The 22,579-nt window shown below is 41.1% G+C and overlaps 1 protein-coding gene across 1 annotated transcript in view; it reads right to left on the reverse strand.

Moving 5' to 3' along the window:
• Positions 1-22,172, reverse strand: part of COL6A5 (collagen type VI alpha 5 chain) — a gene marked incomplete at both ends in the record, with an annotated part of 114,934 nt that extends 92,762 nt beyond the window's left edge. Inside the window, 6 exons of the mRNA XM_082840403.1 lie at positions 452-1,027; positions 3,081-3,635; positions 10,891-11,451; positions 16,492-17,124; positions 20,562-21,152; positions 22,106-22,172. Of these exons, the coding sequence (XP_082696529.1) occupies positions 452-1,027; positions 3,081-3,635; positions 10,891-11,451; positions 16,492-17,124; positions 20,562-21,152; positions 22,106-22,172 (2,983 nt within the window). The remainder of the gene's footprint in view (positions 1-451; positions 1,028-3,080; positions 3,636-10,890; positions 11,452-16,491; positions 17,125-20,561; positions 21,153-22,105) is intronic.
• Between the last annotated feature and the right edge of the window lie 407 nt (positions 22,173-22,579).

The raw sequence follows: 22,579 nt of genomic DNA on the forward strand, positions 1-22,579 counted from the left end.
ACAATCCCATTTAGAGGCCCATGGAACTTTGAAGACAAAAGTCTATCTGTTTAAACCATGAAACTCTCCACTTGAGTTTGACCTGAAACTGATACCGAGTAGTTGCACTTGGGGCCATTAAGCAAACAGGCAGCACAGGCAGCCGTGAAATGAGGAAAGGTGAATATTACCCTAAGAAGAGTCCTTTCTGCCAAGAAAAAGGAAACAGGGAGGCCAGATAGCAAGGACTGCTTCTGAAACCTTCTTGTATAATGTCTTCAATATGGTGACAAAGGACCTTTAGAGTCTTGCTTAATCAATAATGCATTTCTTTCAGAGATGAGAAAACTGGTAGCCTGAGCAGAGAAATGTTCATCCTGTGACACCCAGGTAATGGGAAGCCAAGTTATCATATATTTTTTGTGTAAACTTGTATTGCTATCCTTGTAGAAACTTTAACAGCCCAACTTACCCTCTTGTGCATTGGTACACATACTATCTTGCAGAGGCAGGTAAATATCTTTCAGTTTGTTGAAATTACTGATGTGGATAGTATAGTTTTTATTCCCCGCCATAGTCTCCAGTTCTTCTTGGTCGGCCTTTCCTACACCCACTGCATAGATGATGATGCCTTTGGCTCTTAATTTTGAAGCCGCGTCACTGAGCTGATCTCGGTCATGGGATACCCCATCTGTGATGATGATCAGCATCTGCTTCACGTTTTGCTTGAGACGGCTGCCATGTTCCTCCATGAACAGGTTGTTTGCATGCTGCAGAGCCCTGGCAGTGAAGGTATTCCCTTCCGTGTCCCTGGGCCTCCTCAGATGCTCGATGATGGCTGCTCTGTTTGAGTACGTATTGAGGTAGAAGAGAACCTCAGGATGATCCGAGTATCTGAGCGCTCCAAACTGAACTCTGTCCGGGCCAACATCCGATTTCTTCACCAAATGGATAGTGACATTGATCATGCTTTCTTGGTCTTGGGGCAGGATGCTGCCTGAATGGTCCAGCACAAACACAACGTCTAACTGTCTAATCCTTTTACAATCTGAAAGGAGAAGAGAGTAGGCATCACAAACTTCCTGCAGTGTGTTCTGCACAGACAGACTAGAAGGGAAGCAAACTACATTTGCCACGTCCCTCCCACCTGCCAGATACTGCAGTTCACTTAGTTACTGGAAGCTGAGGGCTTAGAGATGTAGAACTTGCCCACATCATGATTCCAAGGACACTGGCACCCTTATCTATGTAACTCTGTGATCAGATTGGTGCTCCTCACGCTTCCCGACTCTATTCTGCTAAATTTCATCAGGTCGTGCAACACCTTTTGCTAAGCAGGCTTTCAACTGGAAGGGAATGTCAGAAGGTAATTCAGTGTAGTTCAGTGGTGAGACACAACCAATGTTTGCCAGACTGGCCTGTAGTTTTGAAAGGGTCAGGAGCTCAGTGGATAAACTGGGAGTTTCATCCTGCTCCTTCAGACTCCAGCTGTCTCCTCATCTTCTAGTAGATAAACTTTCCCGTGTGCACCATGCCTCTTTGAATTTACATGTATTCCTTCCCTTGACTTCTCAAATTGGAACCCAGAAAAGCCCATGTAAGGGGAGAGCTAAGTCTCCTGTCACCTCACCCCAGCCCCAAGCCCTCTTCCACATTAGAAGCCAAGCAACCACTCTGGCTCAGTCTCCAAAGTGTGAGCTTGTTTCCACTCTTTTCCTTCCCTAAGTAACTTAAGCACATGTTTCCTAAAGGTTCACCCTCCACCTGCCTATCTTACCTCCAATCCTTATTTCTGGCAATGAGCCCTCAAAATTTCAAGTCTCATCCACTGTGGATGAGCCCAGGCTACATCAGAAAAACAACCCAGTGTGATTTGGTGACTAGTCATAACTTGATAAATATTTATGAATTGATCTAATGTATAAATCAGCTAAAAGTTCACCTCATGCTATAGAGAAGGTCTCCACAAACATTACATTTCTCAAAATGAAGAAAGGCCGGAAAGAGCCCTTTGGATTTCAAAGGTGGGGCCGTGGCCTTAAGGTAAGCCTTTCTTAGAATGTGTCTACAATCCCAAGGGTTTGGGAATCACTGCCATTCTTGGAGGAAGAAAAAAAATTCCAGTTAAGCTGTTCCAAGAGAAATCTTAGAGCTACTGCCTAAAGCTCAGAGTTTACACTAGGACACCTTATTTGTTAACTTTCTGAAATTTTGAAACACATAATCCTGAAGAACGAAGTCCAGAGGAGGCCTCTGTTGCCAGAGGAACAATATACAGTTACTAATGCTTTGGTTTGTTCCCTTAGTTGTATCCAAAACACAGATAACAACAGCACATGGTAGATTTAAAAGCACAGGTGCTGTTAACCTTACATGTGGATTTATAGCAAGTTCTTACTCGAGTCATTAAAATTGATGGGCTCAAACGGAAGGTTGTTCAATTCAATTTGAAAAGGATTACAGTTTGTCAGATAAAAGTGATGACCCCAAGCAATTGTTTTAAAAAGAAGTAGCAAATTAAAATTTTACAAAGGGATAGACACACAAACAGCTGATGCATGATACTTAGCTGATAGAGGGTAAGAGAATAATGTGAAGTAATGAAAATATACACTATAACTTTAAAATACAGAGGGTTTTTGTTAGGGGGATACTGTGCTTAGGATATTGGTTTTAATTTAACTAAGAGGAAGATGAATTTGTATTTCTATTTACTGCTTAACAATGGTTATAGGTAGCCAAGAAACAATTTGGGGAATCATTTGGGATTAAAAATTGGCTCTGGAAAATCTAGTATGCAGGTATTAAAGAGTTGGGAATTTAATGTAAAATTCTGAGACCTTCTTAGAATATATTTAAAGTCATCAAAATCAGAGTACATTTTGCCAAATTAGCTGACAAAACTGTTATTCTAGAATATATCTTGGTATTTTGTATATATGTTCCTGAGGTCATGGGTATATTAACATAGCATAGATAAGATCAAAATTTAATATCAAAGTCCAGTTGGAGGCCAAGCCCAGTGTCCAAGTCACTGTTCACCCCACTATAAAGTCAACAGCTCACACCCTTGAGCCCTGAAGGATAACAGGGTCACTTACCATGAAGAGCACACACGCGGAAGATGAGTTTACTCTCTATTGTCTTTAGATCATCGAAGTTCTCAACTTGGAAGACCAGGCTGCCGTCCCCACTGATCTCCTCCAGCTGAGATCTATTGGCCCCATACACCCCCACAGAGAAGATGACCACACCTTTGTCCCGAAGAGCTTTTGCAGGGTCTATCACATCATCTTGGGCTTCTCCATCAGTGATGAGGATGAGAAACTTTTTGACCATTGAACGGCCCCCCTTGGGCTCAGTGAAGTATGGATCCACAAAGGTTAGTGCATTTCCAGTCAAAGTGTTTTTGTTGATGGGAGACATTCTGTTTATTGCATCAGAAATTTCTTTTTGTGTATAGTATTTATCAAGACGGAATTCTTCCCTATTATGATCACTGAATTGAATGACACCAACTCGGGTTTTGTCTGGGCCAATCTGAACCTTAGCTAACAGGTTTTTCATGAAGGTTTTCATTTTCCCAAAATTTTCATATCCTATACTGCCAGAACCATCCACCAGAAACATGATATCGACCTTCATGTATTCACATCCTGCATGTAATCAAAAAGACCAGAAATAAACCAGGTTGGAATTGTCCTCAGAATGTATAAAAGACAGTAAAGCAGAAATAAATCCTTTAGTCAGAAAATATCTAAAATTAACTCAAGTAACTTCCATTGCATTTGAAAATTTTATCTGCTTCTTTTGTAGAAGCCTGCTGACTAGAACCCTAAATCAGAAATTCATTGAAGATTACCTAAGAAGTTTTAGAGAAGAAATACAACTTCAAAAGTATATATTTATTCACTCACTTATGCATATATGCATTATGCATTTATTCATTCATAATTCTTGAAGTTTATGAAACAGAAAGCATCAGGCCATACATTAAGGATGCAATGGTGATCAAAAAAGGACAGAGAAAAGTAAGCAATTTTTGTCACTAATATGACTAATATTCCAGGGTTTTATGTATATTCTTGAAACACAAATTTCCAGGTAATCCTTATATAGCATTATTTTCTGGGATAATTTAAAGTGATTTGAGGGGGGACCTTCAAGATGGCAGAGGAGTAAGATGTGGAGATCACCTTCCTCTCCACAAATACATCAAAAATATATCTACATGTAGAACAACTCCTATTGAATGCTGACAAAAGAAAAAAACAGAGACAAAAGAATAGGGACGGGACCTGCACCTCTGGGAGGGAGCTGTGAAGGAGGAAAAGTTTCCACACGCTAGGAAGCCCCTTCACTGGCAGATACGGGGGGTGGAAGGGGGAAGCTTTGGAGCCATGGAGGAGAGCGCAGCAACAGGGGTACAGAGGACAAAGAGGAGAGATCCCCTCAAAGAGGATCAGTGCTGACCAGCACTCACCAGCCTGAGAGGGCTGTCTGCTGACCCACCGGGATGGGTGGGGGCTGAGAGCTGAGGTTTCAGCTTCGGAGGTCAGATCCCAGGGAGAGGACTGGGGTTAGCTGCCTGAACACAGCCTGAAGGGGGCTAGTGTGCCACAGTTAGCCGGGAGGGAGTCTGGGAAAAAGTCTGGACCTGCCTAACAGGCAAGAGATAATTGTTTTGGGGTGCACGAGGAGAGGGGATTCCTTCCCTATCTGCCCACAGAAGGCAGAGCACCACCTAAATGAGCTCCAGAGATGGGTGCGAGCTGCAGATATCAGCTCGGACCACAGAGATGGGCATGAAATGCTAATGCTGCTGCTGCAGCCACCAAGAATCCTGTGTGCAAGCACAGGTCACTATCCACAGCCCCCCAGGAGCCTGTGCAGCCTGCCACTGCCAGGGTCCCATGACCCAGGGACAACTTCCCTGGGAGAACACATGGTGCGCCTCAGGCTGTTTCAATATCATGGCAGCCTCTGCCACTGCAGCCTCGCCCTGCGTTCCAATTATAACTACCGTACCGCCCCCTACCCCCAGCCTGAATCAGCCAGAGACATATAATCAGCTGCTGCTTTAACCCTGTCCTGTCTGGGTGGGAACAGATTCCTGAGGGTGACCTACATGTAGAGGCGGGGCCAAAACCAAAGCTGAACCCCAGGAGCTGTGCAAACAAAGAAGACAAAGGGAAATCTGTCCATTCAGCATCAGGAGCAGTGGATTAAATCCCCACAATCAACTTAATGTACCCTGCATCTGTGGAATATCTGAATAGACAATGAATCATCCCAAAAATGAGGCGGTGGACTTTGGGAGCAAATGTAGACTTGGGTTTGCTGTCTGCAACTGACTGGTTTCTGATTTTTATGTTTATCTTATTATAGTCTTCAGCACTTGTTATCATCGGTAGATTGGTTTATTGGTTTTATTTCTCTCTTCTTTTTATTATTTTTTTTTATTTGAATAATTTTTAAAATTATTTAAAAAATTTTTTTCTTTTACTTTTTCTCCCTTTTCTTCTGAGCCATGTGGCTTACAAGATCTTGGTGCTCCCGCCTGGTGTCAGGCATGGACCACTGTGGCGGGAGAGTTGAGTGCAGGACATTGGACGACCAGAGGCCTCCAGGCCCCACATAATATCAATATGCGAGAGCTCTCCCAGATATCGCCGTCTCAATGGTAAGACCCAGTTCCACCCAATGGTCAGCAAGCTCCAGTGCTCGATGCCCTGTGCCAAACAACTAGCAAGACAGGAAAACAACTCCACCCATTAGCAGAGAGTCTGCTTAAAATCATACTAAGTTCACAGACACCTAAAAACACACCACTGCATGCAGCCATGACCACCAGAAAGACAGGATCCAGCCCCACCCACCAGAAGACTGGCACCAGTCCCCTCCACCAGGGAGCCTAAACAAGCCACTGAACCAACCTCACCCACTGGGGACAGACACCAAAAACAATGGGAACTATGAACCTGCAGCTTGTGAAAAGGAGACCCCAAACACAGTAAGTTAGACAAAATGAGAAGACAGACAAATATGCAGCAGATGAAGGAGCAAGGTAAAAACCCACCAGACCTAACAAATGAAGAGGAAATAGGCAGTCTACCTGAAAAAGAATTCAGAGTGATGATGGTAAAGACGATCCAACATCTTAGAATTACAAGGGAGAAAATACAAGAAACATTTAAGAAGGACCTAGAAGAACTAAAGAGCAAACAAACAATGATGAATAATATAATAAATGAAAGTAAAAATTCTCTACAAGGAACCAAGAGCAGAATAACTGAGGCAGAAGAATGGATAAGTGACCTGGAAGATAAAATAGTGGAAATAACTACTGCAGAGCAGAATAAAGTAAAAACAATGAAAAGAATTGAGGACAGTCTCAGAAATCTCTGGGACAACATTAAATGTACTAACATTTGAATTACAGTGGTCTCAGAAGAAGAGGAGGAAAAGAAAGGGTCTGAGAAGATAACTTGAAGAGATTATACTTGAAAACTTCACTAATATGGGAGGCTTCCCTGGTGGTACAGTGGTTGAGAGTCCACCTGCCGATGCAGGGGGCATGGGTTTGTGCCCCAGTCTGGGAAGATCCCACATGCCGTGAACCGACTAGGCCCGTGAGCCATGACCACTGAGCCTGCGTGTCTGGAGCCTGTGCTGCACAACAGGACAGGCCACAACAGTGAGAGGCCCGCGTATCGCAAACAAAACAAAACAAAACAAAACAAAAACTTCACTAATATGGAAAAGGAAATAGTCAATCAAGTTCAGGAAGCACAAAGAGTCCCATACAGGATAAATCAAAGGAGAAACATGCCAAGACACATATTAAGCAAGCTATCAAAAATTAAATACAAAGAAAAAATATTAAAAGCAGCAAGGGAAAAGCAACAAATAACATACAAGGGAATCCCCATAAGGTTAACAGCTAATCTTTCAGCAGAAACTCTGCAAGCCAGAAGGGAGTAGCAGGACATATTTAAAGTGATGAGAACAAAAACTACAACCAAGATTGCTCTACCCAGCAAGGATCTCATTCAGATTCGAATGGAGAAAATAAAACCTTTAGAGACAAGCAAAAGTTAAGAGAATTCAGTACCACCAAACCCTCTTGCACTGTTGGTGGGAATGCAAATTGATACAGCCACTATGGAGAACAGTATGGAGGTTCCTTCAAAAACTAAAAATAGAACTACCATACGACCCAGCAATCCCACTACAGGGCATATACCCTGAGCAAACCATAATCCAAAAACAGTCATATACCACAGTGTTCATTGCAGCTCTATTTACAATAGTCAGGACATGGAAGCAACCTACATGTCCATCAACAGATGAATGGATAAAGAAGATGTGGCACATATATACAATGGAATATTACTCAGCCATAAAAAGAAACAAAATTGAGTTATTTGTAGTGTGGTGGATGGACCTAGAGTCTGTCATACAGAATGAAGTAAGTCAGAAAGAGAAAAACAAATACCGTATGCTGGCACATATATATGGAATCTAAAAAAAAAAAAAAGTTTCTGACTAACCTAGGGGCAGGACAGGAATAAACATGCAGACGTTTAGAATGGACTTGAGGATGCTGGGAGGGGGAAGGGTAAGCTGGGAAGAAGTGAAAGAGTAGCATTGACATATATATATTACCAAATGTAAAATAGATAGTTAATGGGAATTAGCTGCCTAGCACAGGGAGATCAGCTCAGTGCTTTTTGACCAGTTGAAGGGGTGGGATAAGGAGTGTGGGAGGGAGATGCAAAAGGGGGGGGATATGGGGATATGTATATATATAGCTGATTCACTTTGTTATACAGCAGAAACTAACCCAACATTGTAAAGCAATTATACTCCGATAAAGATGTTAAAAAAATAAAGTGATTTGATAAACTCTACAAATCAATATTAGAAATTTAGGTGAAAAGTTTTTACTAGAGATAATAAGTACATTAGTAAGCACATATCCATTCAACATGGACTGTTCCTTTATTTATACATAAAATTTGTAGATACCCTACTGACTGGAAGTGGACATTTATATGCATATATATGTATCTGTACATATATACACGCATAGAAGACCAATTTCTATAAGCCATAAAAAAGTGTTATTAATTCATGGTGCAGGAGTTGTGTGTGTATATATATACATATATATGTACCATAGTATGTATTTATATTACATATTCTATATATAGTGTAAATATATTTTCTTTAGCATGTATCTCCTTAGTCTTAACGCTTTTGTCTATCTGTTATCACTGCCATTATTTTACCAGCCCCTCCCTCAATACTCACAGAATCTATCCCATAGTATTTGAAAATGTATCATCATTTTCAAATGATGATACATTTGAAAACGATGATACAGTATCATCCATAGAAGAATTAAAAGATGCTATCTGTTTTCTAATAACTTGTATAAGCCTCACCAGAGGGTATTAAAACCATCATTTGAGATCCATGCTGCCCTGGAGCCATTTTGAAAGTTGTAAATAGGGAAGTTCCTGAAGACGTTTGTGGCCTTGGCAAAGCCCCAGCTCTGCGAAGTGTGGAAGGTTCTCTTCCATGAACACATGTCAAAAGAGGAGACTTTTACCTGTGGTTCAGTATTCACAGGATCTACCTCCTCATCTCAATTTGTCATGGAAGCCACTCTGGCCCTCTACCATCTCCCACTCTTCCACGTCAATAAAAGAGTTTCAACTAGGCAGATGGTTGCCCAGGTAAAGACTATATTTCCCAGGGTTCCTTAAAGCTAGATGTGGCCCTGTGACTAGGTTCTTGCTAGTAGATATTAGCAGGACTGATTTGGCCACTTCTGGGACTTAACAATAAAACAATTGAGCATGGTGGGTTCCCCTGGCCCTATCTCCCTTTCCACAAATGCAGGGTAATGAACCAGCCTCTTTGCTAGACCTGGACTGCTTACCCTGGACTATTACACAAAAGAGAAACAATATTCTATGTTGTGTAGTTTAGGGTCTTTTTGCTAGAACCACTTAACCTGCTCCTGAACAAATACACAGTGTCATTCCATCCACATGTGCTCTGAGACCAGTCAGTGGTTTCCAGGCCCTCCAGCATAGGGTCCTTAGTTTTCCTGCCTCTTTATTCACCATATTATGGCTCATTTCCTTGTCCACAGTTTGCCTCCTCCCTCAGGTGCGCCAGGGTTTTGGCACCTGAACTGCAACTACCTGATCAACAAAAAAAACATACTGTCTTTCTTCAGATTGGTCCATGACTTTCTCCCTTGAGAAGACCTGAAGTACAATCTATTTTAGGTTTCCTGAAACCCTTTTACTTTCCTTGGCCTCAACTCCAGGAAACGTCAGGGAATCTGTACTCTTACACTCATTCTAAGACATCCTGAAAACCATACTCTACTACTGTCCATAACAGGAAGAAAAAAATCAATAAAGTTGTGATTTAGGATTTTGCTGTTAATGCTACTTATTTGCTAGTTTATTTTTATTTGGATTTTAGTGACTCAGAAAAAATTCTAACACATTTTCACTTTTGTAAGTTCAAGTAAGTTAGAATTCTTTTCCTTTCCACATCAGTGAACACCTTGACCAACTTTTAAAATAGCCACGTTTTATGTAGCGCTTACCATGGGCTAATCCCTCTTTTAAGTGCCCTGCATGTATTAGTACCTTTAGGCTTCACAATATGCCTACACATATGGGACAAAGGCAGGTAGACAGTAAGTAATCCATTCAAGGTCCACAGCCAATAATTGATAAATCTGGGTTGTGAACTTTGATGCTTTGACTCCATCATCCTTTATCTTAATCAGTAAGTAACATGACTCTTGGCAGACGATATTTTCAGGTGCTAATACTCGCAGTCAACACACACCATCTTCAATTAGTAAGTGGCTATTATTAGTTTTTAAAATTTTATTGAAGTATAGTTGATTAAAAATGTCATGTTAGTTTCAGGTGTACAGCACAGTGATTCATATATATATATATATATATATATACTTTTTCAGATTCTTTTCCCTTATAGGTTATTACAAAATATTGAGTAAAAGTCCCCTGTGCTATACAGTAGTAGGTTCTTGTTGTTTATTCTATATATAGTAGTGTGTATGTGTTAAAACTAACCTCCTAAATTATCCCTCCTCCCCTTTTCCCCTTAGTAACCATAAGTTTGTTTTCTATGTCTGTGGGTCTATTTCTGTTTTGTAAATAAGTTCATTTGTATCTTTTTTTTAGATAAGTGGCTATTACTAATAAGAGAAATAACAATCAGGTGCAGGAATTTGCACAGTGTTCTTCCTTACTTCTGTTACTTAATTTTTGGTCAGAACAAAAATGCAAATACGTGTTTCTGTTATAACTAAAAATAAACAAGGGTTACATATGTCCTAGGTGTGCATTCATAATAGAGAAATAATGGTTGGTGTTTATTATACTAAACCTATACAGATACTCTGATGTAGGTATTATCCTCATTTTCCAGACGAGGAAGTGCAAGGTTCAAGCAGTGAAGTGAGTTGAACCCTAATCTACTTAAAGCCAGTGCCCATTTTCTTTCCACTGTCCTCATCTGCCTGAATTAGTGTATACACACACATAAACACACACATACACAAATATAAAGTTTCTTATCCTCCATAGCAGTGGGCTTTGTCAAAGCAACGACATTCTTAGCAACTTCACACTTATGGCTTTCGAGATGGCCTTAGGGCAGCTGTCTATATAGGGATTCTCCAACCTTGGAAATTGGCTTAAAATGAGGGGCTGAATCCCTCCACAATTATAAAGGAAGTTAGCAAAATGTGAGCCAGACAACTGGTCACGTCATTCCTTGTTTCGGCCTATTAGTCTGCCTGAAGCAACCAACGAAGTACAGAGAATAAAGCCTTTTACTTTTGCTTACCTTTCTCAGTGCAGATGCTGCGAACAACTTCATTTTTGATTCTTTTTAAAGAGTCAAAGTTCTGCCCAAAGTGAACCCTTTCCTCTGCCCCAGCAATCTGTTGCAGTTGTGTTCTGTTAGCCTCACCAATGCCGACCACGTGGATGGTGATGTGTTCAGCCCTTAGTCTCTCAGCAGGTTCCAGGACACCATCCGTGAACTTCCCATCAGTCAACACAATGAGGTAACAGGGTACCTCATTCATCTTCTGCTTCCTTCCCTTCCTTATTAGTGGCAGAATGAAATCCAGGGCTGCCCCAGTAAGAGTTCTGCCTCCAAGTTGCTTGATGTTAGAAACAGCCTTTCTTAATGTCACATCATTAGGATAGTCATTGATATCAAATTCCACTTCCTTCTTGTGGGAATACTGCACAACTCCAACTCGGACTTTGTCTGGGCCGATGCTAAACATCTCTATCACCGCCAACATAAATTCCTTGATTTGCTCAAAGTGTTTATTCTGAATGCTGCTTGAGCCATCAATGAGGAAATAGAGATCAGCTTCTTTTGTATCTACACAGCCTGAAGAAAAATGGAAAGCAGAAATTGCATTCTCTGTTAACTATAGAGAAACTGGAGAGAACATTGAAGGAGGGTTTGGAGAGGAGGATGAGGCTGCGAAGGTTCTAAAGAATGAGAGCACTTCAGGTTTGCATGGAGCCTGGACACTTCGCTGCGCACATTCATACCCATTTTCTCCTTTGAAATTTACCACAACCTTCCGAGGAAATTGAAACTGAATGAGGCCTAGTGGTTTTTCTGAGGTCACACAGCCAGTGAATTAAAGAGTAAGGACAAGATTCCCAAGTCTCCAGGCTTTTAGTTAAAATTGTTTTTCTCGTATTGACACCTAGCTTTTTAGTTTATGCCTTATCATTTCCTGAGAAATGACCTTCTGTTCTTACTTCCCCAATAACCTCTTCTGTCCAGGACAACTAGAATAATGTATTTAAAACTAGAACCAGATCATATTACTCTTCTGCTTAAATGATTTATCATTGTATTTAGAATTTAAAAATGGAAAATCAGCCGATCTTTCCCCCTTCTTTTCTCTCTGACCCTATTTCCAGCAATTCTTCATCTTCCTCACTGTGTTCCAGTGACACTGGGCTTCTACTGTACTCTAAATGTGCCCCAGGGCTTTTGCACCTACCTCTTTCCTGGAATATTTTTCCCCCAAAATCTTGATGGCTGGTTCCTTCCCACCTCCTGGTCATGCCAATTCAAATGTCGGCTCTTTAGAAGGGCTTCCCTTCCAGCTAAAGCACATCAATCATTGTCTATTCTATTAACCTAGTTTCCTTATGATGCCCATTACTTTCTGAAATTACCTATTCATTTGTTCATGAGCACAGCCTGTCTCCTGTCACAGAATGTCAGCTCCATGAGGGTGAGACTTTGCCTAGTTTTCTGCTTCTGCCCGGTAGGCCTGGTATATCACAGGATTTCAACAGAAAATTGTAAATAAAGGAGCTCTAAATGTTCCTTCCTTTGTTGAGCAGCTTCTCTGAAAAACTGCTTTAACTTTCCTAATAGTCTATTTACAACACTATTTAACCATTTTTGAAATTGGGTAGAAGGAAAAGCATACCTTTAAAATTTATTTATGTGTACAATTATCTGGTTGAGTATGTGAAAAGGTATTTAAAATACAACACAATTTAGTCATTTCAGAAATATTTTCTTTCTTGATAGCTTGTTGGCAATATATGGCTATTGACACTACTTCAGGCTATGAGGAGTTGGTCCTTAAGAAATCAGAAATACTGGAAATAAGCTTGACCCTGAGAATTAAACTATAAAATCTACATATAAAGTATTAGGGCAGGGACTACCCTGGTGGCACAGTGGTTAAGAATCTGCCTGTCAATGCAAGGGACACAGGTTCGAGCCCTGGTCCGGGAAGATCCCACATGCCACTAAGCAGCTAAGCCCGTGTGCCACAACTACTGAGCCTGCACTCTAGAGCTCACGAGCCACAATTACTGAAGCCTGTGCACCTAGAGCCTGTGCTCTGCAGCAAGAGAAGCCACTGCAATGAGAAGCCCATGCACCACAACGAAGAGTAGCCCCCGCTTCCTGCAACTAGAGAAACCCCGAAGAGCCAACACAGCCAAAAATAAATAAATAAATTTATTTTTAAAAAAAGTATTAGGGCAAAGGTAAGCAGTTATCTGTAAAAGACAGGGGTGATGCCAGGCCACAAAAACTTGACAGCAACCAGAATGAATTGACTTATATATGTAATAAAGAAGAATGGTGGTCAGTAATGTGGAAGAGAAAAATTTGAGTCCTGGGGTAACAATGGCAATACCCATCCAACTCTGTCTGGGGCTGTGAGTCACATATTGCTATTAAAATGTGAACTTAAACTGATTAAAATTAAATAAAATTTAAAAGTCAGCTTCTCAGTTGCAAAAGTCACATTTCAGGTGCTTAAAAGTCCCATGTGGCTAGTGGCTATTATACTGGACAGTGTAATTACAGAATATATGCATCTAAAAAGTTCAAGTGGACAGGGTTGAAGAGAAATGTGTCTCCTGGCACAAGGTCTCACCTGCAGTTATACAGAGAGATAGACAGAGATGTAGATCTATATATTTGATTTTAAAATAGTCGTTCTAAATACCACTAGACATTTCAGTCATAAAACTAACTCCCTTGCTCTGATTCCACATCATCCAGCAGTATTTTAATTACATTTTAGCTTCTAACTTGTCTATATGTCTTCAGGGAGAGACTATGTTGCTCAGAGGACATGAATGTCTAGGTCCCTGGGCACTAATAGTTCCATTGCAGAGATAATCGTCAATCTTTTTTTATACATAGCCTCTTGGTTTGGTTAACGTGAGTCTTTCCTTGCTTTAATGAAGTTCTATTTAATAAATTGAATACCTAGTGGTGCCGAAGGTGGTGGATACAGCAGGGACTAAGTCAGTAGAGACTGGTTCTCTGTGTCTGACTGTTCTGAAACTACAAAGCTGGCCACCCCACTGTAGACCATGGCAAATTCACTGAGGCAGTGGTTCTCAGATATTGCTAGAGTGAGTTTGCTGGGGAGCTTTCTAAAATCCAGGTGGCCTAGGCCCTACTCGCAGAGATGGAGTCATTGGGTTGGGCCACTGAATTATTAGCAAGCTCCTCAGGAAGTCCTGATAAATTTACAGCAGACACTTTTGGTGCTCCGCCTGTATCCCCTCAAATCCTTTACCATTTTTGTGTAACCAGTTCCCAGCACTTTCATTCCAATAGCTAGCACCTGTGTCTGTGGGTGGGTGGGCTGCTCTCGGGTTGTTGAAACCCTTTTTTCTTGGTATTAAACCAGAGGTGTCTGGAAATGTACATTCCCTTCTGTGTGCTGGAATATAAATTCTCCAGTTACATTGACCCCTGTCTAGGACAAATCTAAGGTTTAACCCACACTGTCTCTCAAATGGTCCTGTGGAATTGACCCTCCATGGGACTTACCATGGGGCTTATCATCCTGTCCTTCCTGGTCCCATATCCTCCCTTCTCTACCAATCTCCAGTTTTTCCTGGGTATATTTTTAATATTTTAATATATCAGTTTCACATGAATCCTTATCTGACATCTATATCTGAGGAACTCAATCTAAGTCAGGTACCAGTATTAGAGAGCCACTGAATTAATAAGAAGGCACTTACTGAGGCCTTATGGAAGATAAGGATGGCCCTTGTCCTAGCCTTGGTCCCATATCTTCCCATTTAGAAATTCTATAATGACAATAATAGTTTTTTGTCACATAATTTCAAACTCTCTGAGAGAGACCGTGATACACATCCCTCCTATGCCCTAAAAGTTGCTACTAGACCAAGGCAGCTGCCACTCTGAGAGACTCCTCTCTGTATCACTCAGGAGGTAATAGGGGACTGGTTTCTTGCTGCTGCCTTGTAATGTATATATGCAAGAGGAAATCAAGGGCTGGCCCAGGATTGCATCCTTAAACTTTCAATCGACTAATCTGAATTTAAAATTAGCCTTTAACATCATTGGAGGATTCTTTTCCATGTGAGTGCTGCCAAATTTGAGTTCCTATTGTTTGGAAGCATTTTATCTGCAGGGAAATGTCAGCAGATATCTCAGAATTAGATAAACTCGAAGTCACATCAAGTATCTTCTGGCAGTACGTCCTGGTATCTTTGAAAAGAACTTGGTAAAACTATAGCAGATTCGGTTGTGTATAAAGATATAAATACAATGATGATCCCTGCAAAACTTTTATAAGAGCAAAACATTGGCAATGACCTCTATATCCAACAATTTAGGATATGTTAAACAAATTATGTTATATCCATAGGACGGAATATTATTCCCAACCTAAAAAGAATATTGCCAAAAAAATTTAAGGAGATGGACAAAAGTTCATGTTATAAGGTTGATAGAAAAGTGAATAAGGCATATCATACCGGTTATCCCCAATATCCATTCTCTTTTCTACACTAATTTAGTCCCCAATATTTGCCTAGGTACTTGGCTGCCCCAAGTAAAGACTACATTTTCTAGTTCTCATTTTTACAATGAAGAGTGACATGTGACTAAGTTCTGGCCAATAGGATGTAAGCAAAGATGGCGAGTGTAATTCCTGGGAATATCCTTGAAGAAAGAGGGGGAAACCTGCCTTTTCCTTCTCTTTTATAATTCTTGTTGCTGGATGTGAATGTAATGCCAGGAGCAGTTATCTTGGATTATAATGCTGGGAATAGAGACCACAAAGAGCAGAAAAATAACTTAGAAAGAGACAGGGTCCCTGACACGGTGTTGTACTACCCAGCTCCTTATACCTACCTTAGGACTTATTTGTGAAACAGGAAAAAAAATAGTTTTATCCTATTGAAATCATTTTTATTTTTTCTTTTGTTAGTCACACTCAGAAGTAATTGTAACTGATACAAGTTACCCAACAGTGTGCTCCTGCATTGTCTAATACGACAGCCATCAGCATGTAGCTATTAAAATAAAAATTAAATTAAATTAAAATTAAAACACAGTTCTTCAGTTCCATTAGCCTCATTCCAAGTGCTCAATAGCCAAGATTGGCTAGTGGTCTTCTTATCGAACAGTGAAGATAAAGAACATTTCTATCATTACAGAAAATTCTGTTTGACAGCACTGATACACATAATGTTACATCATTTTTTAAGAAATGTGTATGCATGTGTTTGTGTGTACATGAGTGTAGAGACAGAGAATAGACTAAAAGATAAGAGAAATAAATGATAAGAATGGCTTTATCTGAAAGATAAGATCACAGGTGATTTTATTTTCTTTATGTTCATCAACACTATCAAATTATTTTATAATTAACATTTTGTATATTTTATTGAGGTATGATTTACGTGCTTAAAACATTCATCCACTGCAATCATTCAATGATTTTTAGGAAATTCATAAAGTTGTGCAACCATCACCAAAATCTAGTTTTAGAACATTTTCATAACTCCTAAAGTTCCCTTACCCAATTACAAGTCCTCACTCCTGCCCCAGCCCTAGACAACTGCTCATATTATTTTTATACTATGAAAAGGATTTTTAAAGACATACCAGTTTTATCAAGTTCCATTTGTTCAGCATGAGTTGAAATTTGGGACCATATTTCATTCTGGAGCTTTTTCAAGAACTTCTTACTGTATATTTCCAAGTCTGCATAGGACTTCATCATGGAGATAGTCTGTCCCGGAGGGTAAGATGCTATTTCTTCTAACTGGGTCTTGTTGGCCCCTTGGATGCCCATGGCAAACACAGTTACATCCTCCAGGCGGAGATTCAGTGCAGCCTCACGCACCTTGTCATCTGATGGTCTGTCAGTGACCAGGACTGCAATCTGGGGCACTCCTTGTGCCCTTCTGCTGCCACTTGATGCTGAGAAGCCTTCTCTCCTCATCTTCTCAATGGCAGCACCAGCACTGGATTTCCCAGCCCGCAGAGAAAGCTTCTGGATTTGCTTCTGAAATTCAGATTGGGTTGTGCTTGAGCTCAGAGGAGAAAAAGTCTGAACTCTGTCACTGTAACTCATAAGACCAAGCCGCAGGCATTTGTCTTTCACATCCATGGAGGAGGTGATATTCTTCAGGAAGTTCTGCAGGTTCCTTAGATTCTGTTTTGTCCCAACAGACTCATCCACCAGGAACATGAGGTCAGCAAGCGAATCTTTCTGACAGGTCCTGGGGAAGGGGACTATGGAGGGAGAAAAAGTAGGAATGTTAGTACACATCTCTGGCCCAGACTGAGAAAGGCACTCTACAGATTGTCAGAAGGCATTAGTGAAAATAGAGGCAGTCATGATGGATGCAGTTAGCATTTTTTTTAGTGAACAAAGGATAAAAATTCTCAGCAAAATTTACATTGGCCATTGACTTCAGAGGATTTGCAATGCTCTTCCCTCTGTCTGAAGAATGCTTATTATGATTTTCCTACCACATCTCATCAGCATGTTCTTCATGAGCACCATCACCACCAGTATGACTACCACCACCACTACTACCACCAACAGCAACCACCTCCACCACCACCACCATCACCACCACTACCACCTCTACCTCCACCTCCACTACTACTTCCACCTGTACCACCTCTACCACCACCTCTGCCACCACCATGGTCTTCATGACCACCATCACCACCAGTATGATTACCACCATCACCTCCACCACCACCACCACCTCTACCACCACTACCCCTCATCTTCAGCAACTCCACCACCTGAACTTCCAACACTATCACCACCACCACCTCCAAGTCCACCACTACCAGTATGAACCACCACCACAATCACCACCACCACTTTCAAATGCTGAAATATAGGCATAAATTAGTCGAAATATACCTGACTTCAGGGAGCTCACATTCTATGGGGAGGACAGATAAATAAATTATGCTATTTCAGACCATAATAAATGCTAACAAGGAAATAAAATAGGTGACTCAATTGAGTTACCCTATGTTGGGGATGTGGGATGAGAACTAATTGATCTGAGACATAAAAAGTCAGGGAAGACCTCTCTGAAAGGATTACATTTGGGTTGAGAAAGATGAAGAGAGAGATTGAACTACACATTGTGTGAAAGGAAGAAGAATTCTGGCAGAAAGAAAAGCGAGAAATAGAAACAAGCAAAAGCCCAGAGTAGCCGGAGCCAATGAGTGAGGGGAACAATGATGGATGAGGTCAGAGGGAAGTAGGGCCCAATCATATGGGGCTCAGATGATCTTATTTAAATCTTTTAAATATCACCCTAGTTCCTGAGGGGAGATAATGAATTCATTAAAAAACAATTGCCCTAGTCCAGGAAAGAGATAATGGTTCTTGGACAAGAATAAAGCAGGTAAGACAGAACAACAAGAGTAGTTTTGATACATGAATTAGAGACAGAACAGAGAGGACTTGATGATAAATTAGATATGAGTATTGGGAGACAAAAAGGAAGTGGTGAAAACTCCTGGGTTTTTGGCCTGAACAACTGAGTGGATACTAGTGGTATCTTTTTCCAAGATAGGGGAGATAGTGGGAAGAACAGGTTGGAGGGAGAAGTCGAGAGCTCCATTTCAGACACGCTAAGTTTGGGATACTATTGAAGATGCCAGGTAAGCAGTTGGTTGTATAAATCTGGAATCCACAGGAGAGTATACCACATGCACAGAATGCCCACTCCAGGAACAGGTGGAGGAGCCAAAACTGTGGAGGGTGTAGCCAAGAGATAAGCTCAATCTTGCCAAGAACTATCCACAGGATTGTGAGCTCTAGAAGCCAGAAGGCATGTCTTACTTATCTCTATCTCTCCAGTACCTGGTACCTGGTGGGAGCTCAGAACTATTTGTGGAATTATAGTAATTCTCATAAATCTACCGATGTACTCTGAACCTCACATAGTTGGCTAAAACAAACTTACAGCATGGCCCACTAAGCTCAGTATTTATTTGCAAAGAGCTATTACTATTAATGACAGTAAACTGCCAAAATCCATACAAGTCATCTCACCCATATTGTAAGGTAGATATTAATATCCTCACTTTATAGGTAAGGAAACTGAAGCTCAGAGGTTAAGTAACTTACTCAAGGTCTTTAGCAGCCAAGCCAGGGTTTGAACCCAGACTCCAAAGCCCTTACTCTTAACCTCTAAAGGCAAGGATAGGGTCTTGACAAACAAAACCTTGTTGTACTGTATACTACTGTGAAATAAATTAGGAGGAGTGAGAGAAACACAGATCAGTACACAAAGCCTTCTAAGAAGGTGGCAAAGTCCTATGGTCTTGGAGAGCTCAGGCTACCTACAGGGTTGTAAGATTTCCAAGGTCCCCAGGGTGAAGGGTCACAGGAAAGTTTTTTTCTCTGGGAAGAGAAGCACATGTGCTGTAAGAACTTGTTATTTCCCCCAAGGCAGGAAGAGTGAGGGATGGGAAGAGTGGAGGTAAAAGTACTCCCTGATGCTTCAGGGGGCAGCACTAACTGTGACAGAGCCTTCCAGATACTTACCCAAACCCATTTCCTCTTCTTGCTCATAGGCCTAGACCTGATTTCTCAGCCTCACCTGCCATTAGGTGTGGCCATGGGACTAAGATCTGGCTAATGAAATGTGAGCAGAAGTAGTGTGTGTCTCTTCCAAGCTTAGCCCATAAAATGATATTTTGAGTGATGTTCCAACTTTTTTCCCTTCCACCAGCTCTATACCAATTCCCAAGGTACCTTGAAAGTAATATTTGAAGATGAAAGAGCCACCACCAACCTAATTATCTAAATAGAAGGAAGACAACTTGAACACTGGTCCTATAGCATTACAAGGGAAATAAATAAACTTCTTATGATTCAGGAAGTCTATTTGTTATTAAGGTCTAGGCTGATCTGACTGCAAAATCAACCCATAGTGATAGCCAAGGAATTGGTGAATGATAGAGCAGGAAAAAATTTCAAGATCATTCCAACTCTCATATCTTACAAAGGAGGATGCTGATGCCAGGCTCAGAGAGATGAAATCACTTCCTCAAGTTCACAGTCAGCTAGTGGTATTGTCTGGACCTCTTGACCTGTGGTCAGGGCACTTTGTACCAAACCAGGTGGCTTCCTCAAGTCTTAGAACAAGATAGCACCCACTCAGAATAGCCCCTCATCAACAATAGAGCACAGAGGCAGCCAGGAAGACCTATTTTGCTGGGGGCTCTTTCTACATCACTCTGGAGACAATGGCTGGGGCCTCTCATCAGTGCAGCACACTTACTGGGCACCTCCCATGACTGTGTACTGGCCTGTTTTGTCTGTTCATCAACAGTACATGTGTAGCTTCCTGTTTCACTTTACCCTTTCTTTACTAATGCTTTCTAGGATTACCTCCCACATAAACTACTTGTACTCTAGGGTCTTCTGTTTCAGGTCTTCATGGAGAACCTGCTTAAGACATAAATAAAGCATTTTTCAAATGAGAAGCTGTAAGTCATGGGGGTAAAAGTAGCCCTCCTTTCAGCCTAGGGGATCAAGACTGAAAGTTGATGAGAAGGAGGTCTTCTGCATTTCCACATGAAATACTGAAATTTCTGGTGAGTGGCACCATAGAGATAGTAGGAGATGGCTCTCTGGACCAGATTACATGGGGATGGGACACCTCTTCAACCAAGGGATTCCTTACCTACTGCATGAGAGTGGGCTGCTACCTCCTTGTACTGAGCCGCATCCTTGAGAATCTGCGTCATGTTTTGGGAGAACATGCTGAGGTCTCGGACCGTCTGGAGGCTGTAGTGGAACTGGCCTGTGGCCATGGCCTTCAGAGTCTCCTCAGGTGTCCCCTGCAACCCCACTGAGATAATCCTCACCCCGTCACTGCGCAACGCCTTGGAGGCCTCTTCCACGGCATCCTCGGACTCAGCTGAAGCCAAGACCACCAGGATCGGAGGAAACTGTCTCCTGTCCCTCCCGTTTGAGAAGTAGGTCATGTGCACCTCCCGGAGAGCATTCCCAATCCGCAGGGAACCGCCCAGGAACCTGAAGTTCTTCTTGAGGTGGTTCAACATGGGGCCTCTGCTCTTGAAGGTGCTGAGCTGGAATTCTCTGTGGAGCACGTTGCTGTACTGGGCCAGGCCCACACGGTACTTATGGGCCTCTATGGGGAGGCTGCTGATCATCTTGTTGATGAATGTCTTCACAAATGGGAAGGATTTAATTCCCAGGTAGTTGGAGCTATCCACCAGAAACACCACGTCGGCATACTCAGGGCCTGGCCCTATCAAAATAAAATGACAACAAACGCTTTGGGTCAAGAGTGACAGTTTTTGTACCCGCCTATCAGTCAGTCATCAGCTGCAGACTTCTCCCAAGAACTGGAGAGAAGGAGTGGAGGGTTACGGGTAAGGTGGCTCTGGGAAAGCCAAGGGAAAATGTCCTGAGAAAGTGGGGTACAGCCATGAGCTATTACCATTGCAGGCAATATTCACAGCAGCTGGGAGTGGGGGAGTGTGTATCTGCCTCATAAAGAGAGTCTGGACAAGGGGAAGCACCAAGAGCATTGACTTTAGCAGTCATGGTCAGCCACCTCCATCCACCCAGTTAGTGATCTACTGGTAAATGTTTAACTAAGCAGGACATTTCTTTCAAAATGACCCTGAAATTCACTAGGAAGTCCTAGGGTAGCACAGTGCAGGGTTAAAAATACTTCTTTGAATGATGTTTTCAGTAATTACAGAAAAACCTAGCTTTCATATTCCATATATGCATGTATGGAATATGAAAGCTTCTATATTACTTATTTTATATATATATATACATATATATATATATATATGTATATATATATATATATATAAAATTTCCTCTGTGGTGTTCCTTTTATCGTTTTCTTTCATTTATTAAAGCCAAGGTGCAAACTGACCCACAAAACATATGGGTTGACTCTATTCATACAGACATGGAACATCAGGACTTCAGCAAATCAATGAATAATTAAAGTTTTTCTAGCCAGGTGTAGCATAATTCATGCATTTTGCCCATGGCTTTCCATCATCTTTGAGAGCTTACATTTGCTTGATAGAATATATTGCCAACTACAAATAAATGCTGTCTGCTTTGATGTTTTTAGTAAAGAAATAAATTCCTTGTTTCTATTTATTAAAATAAAGATTTGTTGAGACATAAAATATTTATTTTCCTAATAATAATAAGCATAAAATGTACTGGTACCTGGGCTCTGATATGTCAGTGTTTCAGTCCAAAGGATGAGAACAAATACAATTAACAGGATCTTCATTTTGTTAGTGACGTTTTCTTGCTTTTACTCTGTAAAAAATGTTATTTACAATATAAAAAATCTCATTGTCTAACAAGAAATAACTACTGGGAAAGTTGGTTTAGAGCACAATACACTGTAAACACTGTATTTGTCAATAATACCAGTAGTGTTTAAAACATTCATCAAGAGTTTGAGTATTTGTTGACAATAGATAATGCTAATGTTTGCTGAGTCCTTGCCATAGCTCAGATACTTTTCTCAGTGCTTTTTAAGCATTATCTTATTTAACCCTCACAACCATCTTACTGGGAGGTACAACTACTATACCCACGTGACAGATAAGGAAACAGGCACAGGTGACTTGGTAAGTGATGGATCCATCATCCTAACCCAGACAAGATGATCACAGAGCCCAAGCTCTTAAC

This window comes from Leucopleurus acutus (genome assembly GCF_964270905.1).
Source record: "Leucopleurus acutus genome assembly, chromosome: 5".
NCBI lineage: Eukaryota > Metazoa > Chordata > Mammalia > Artiodactyla > Delphinidae > Leucopleurus > Leucopleurus acutus.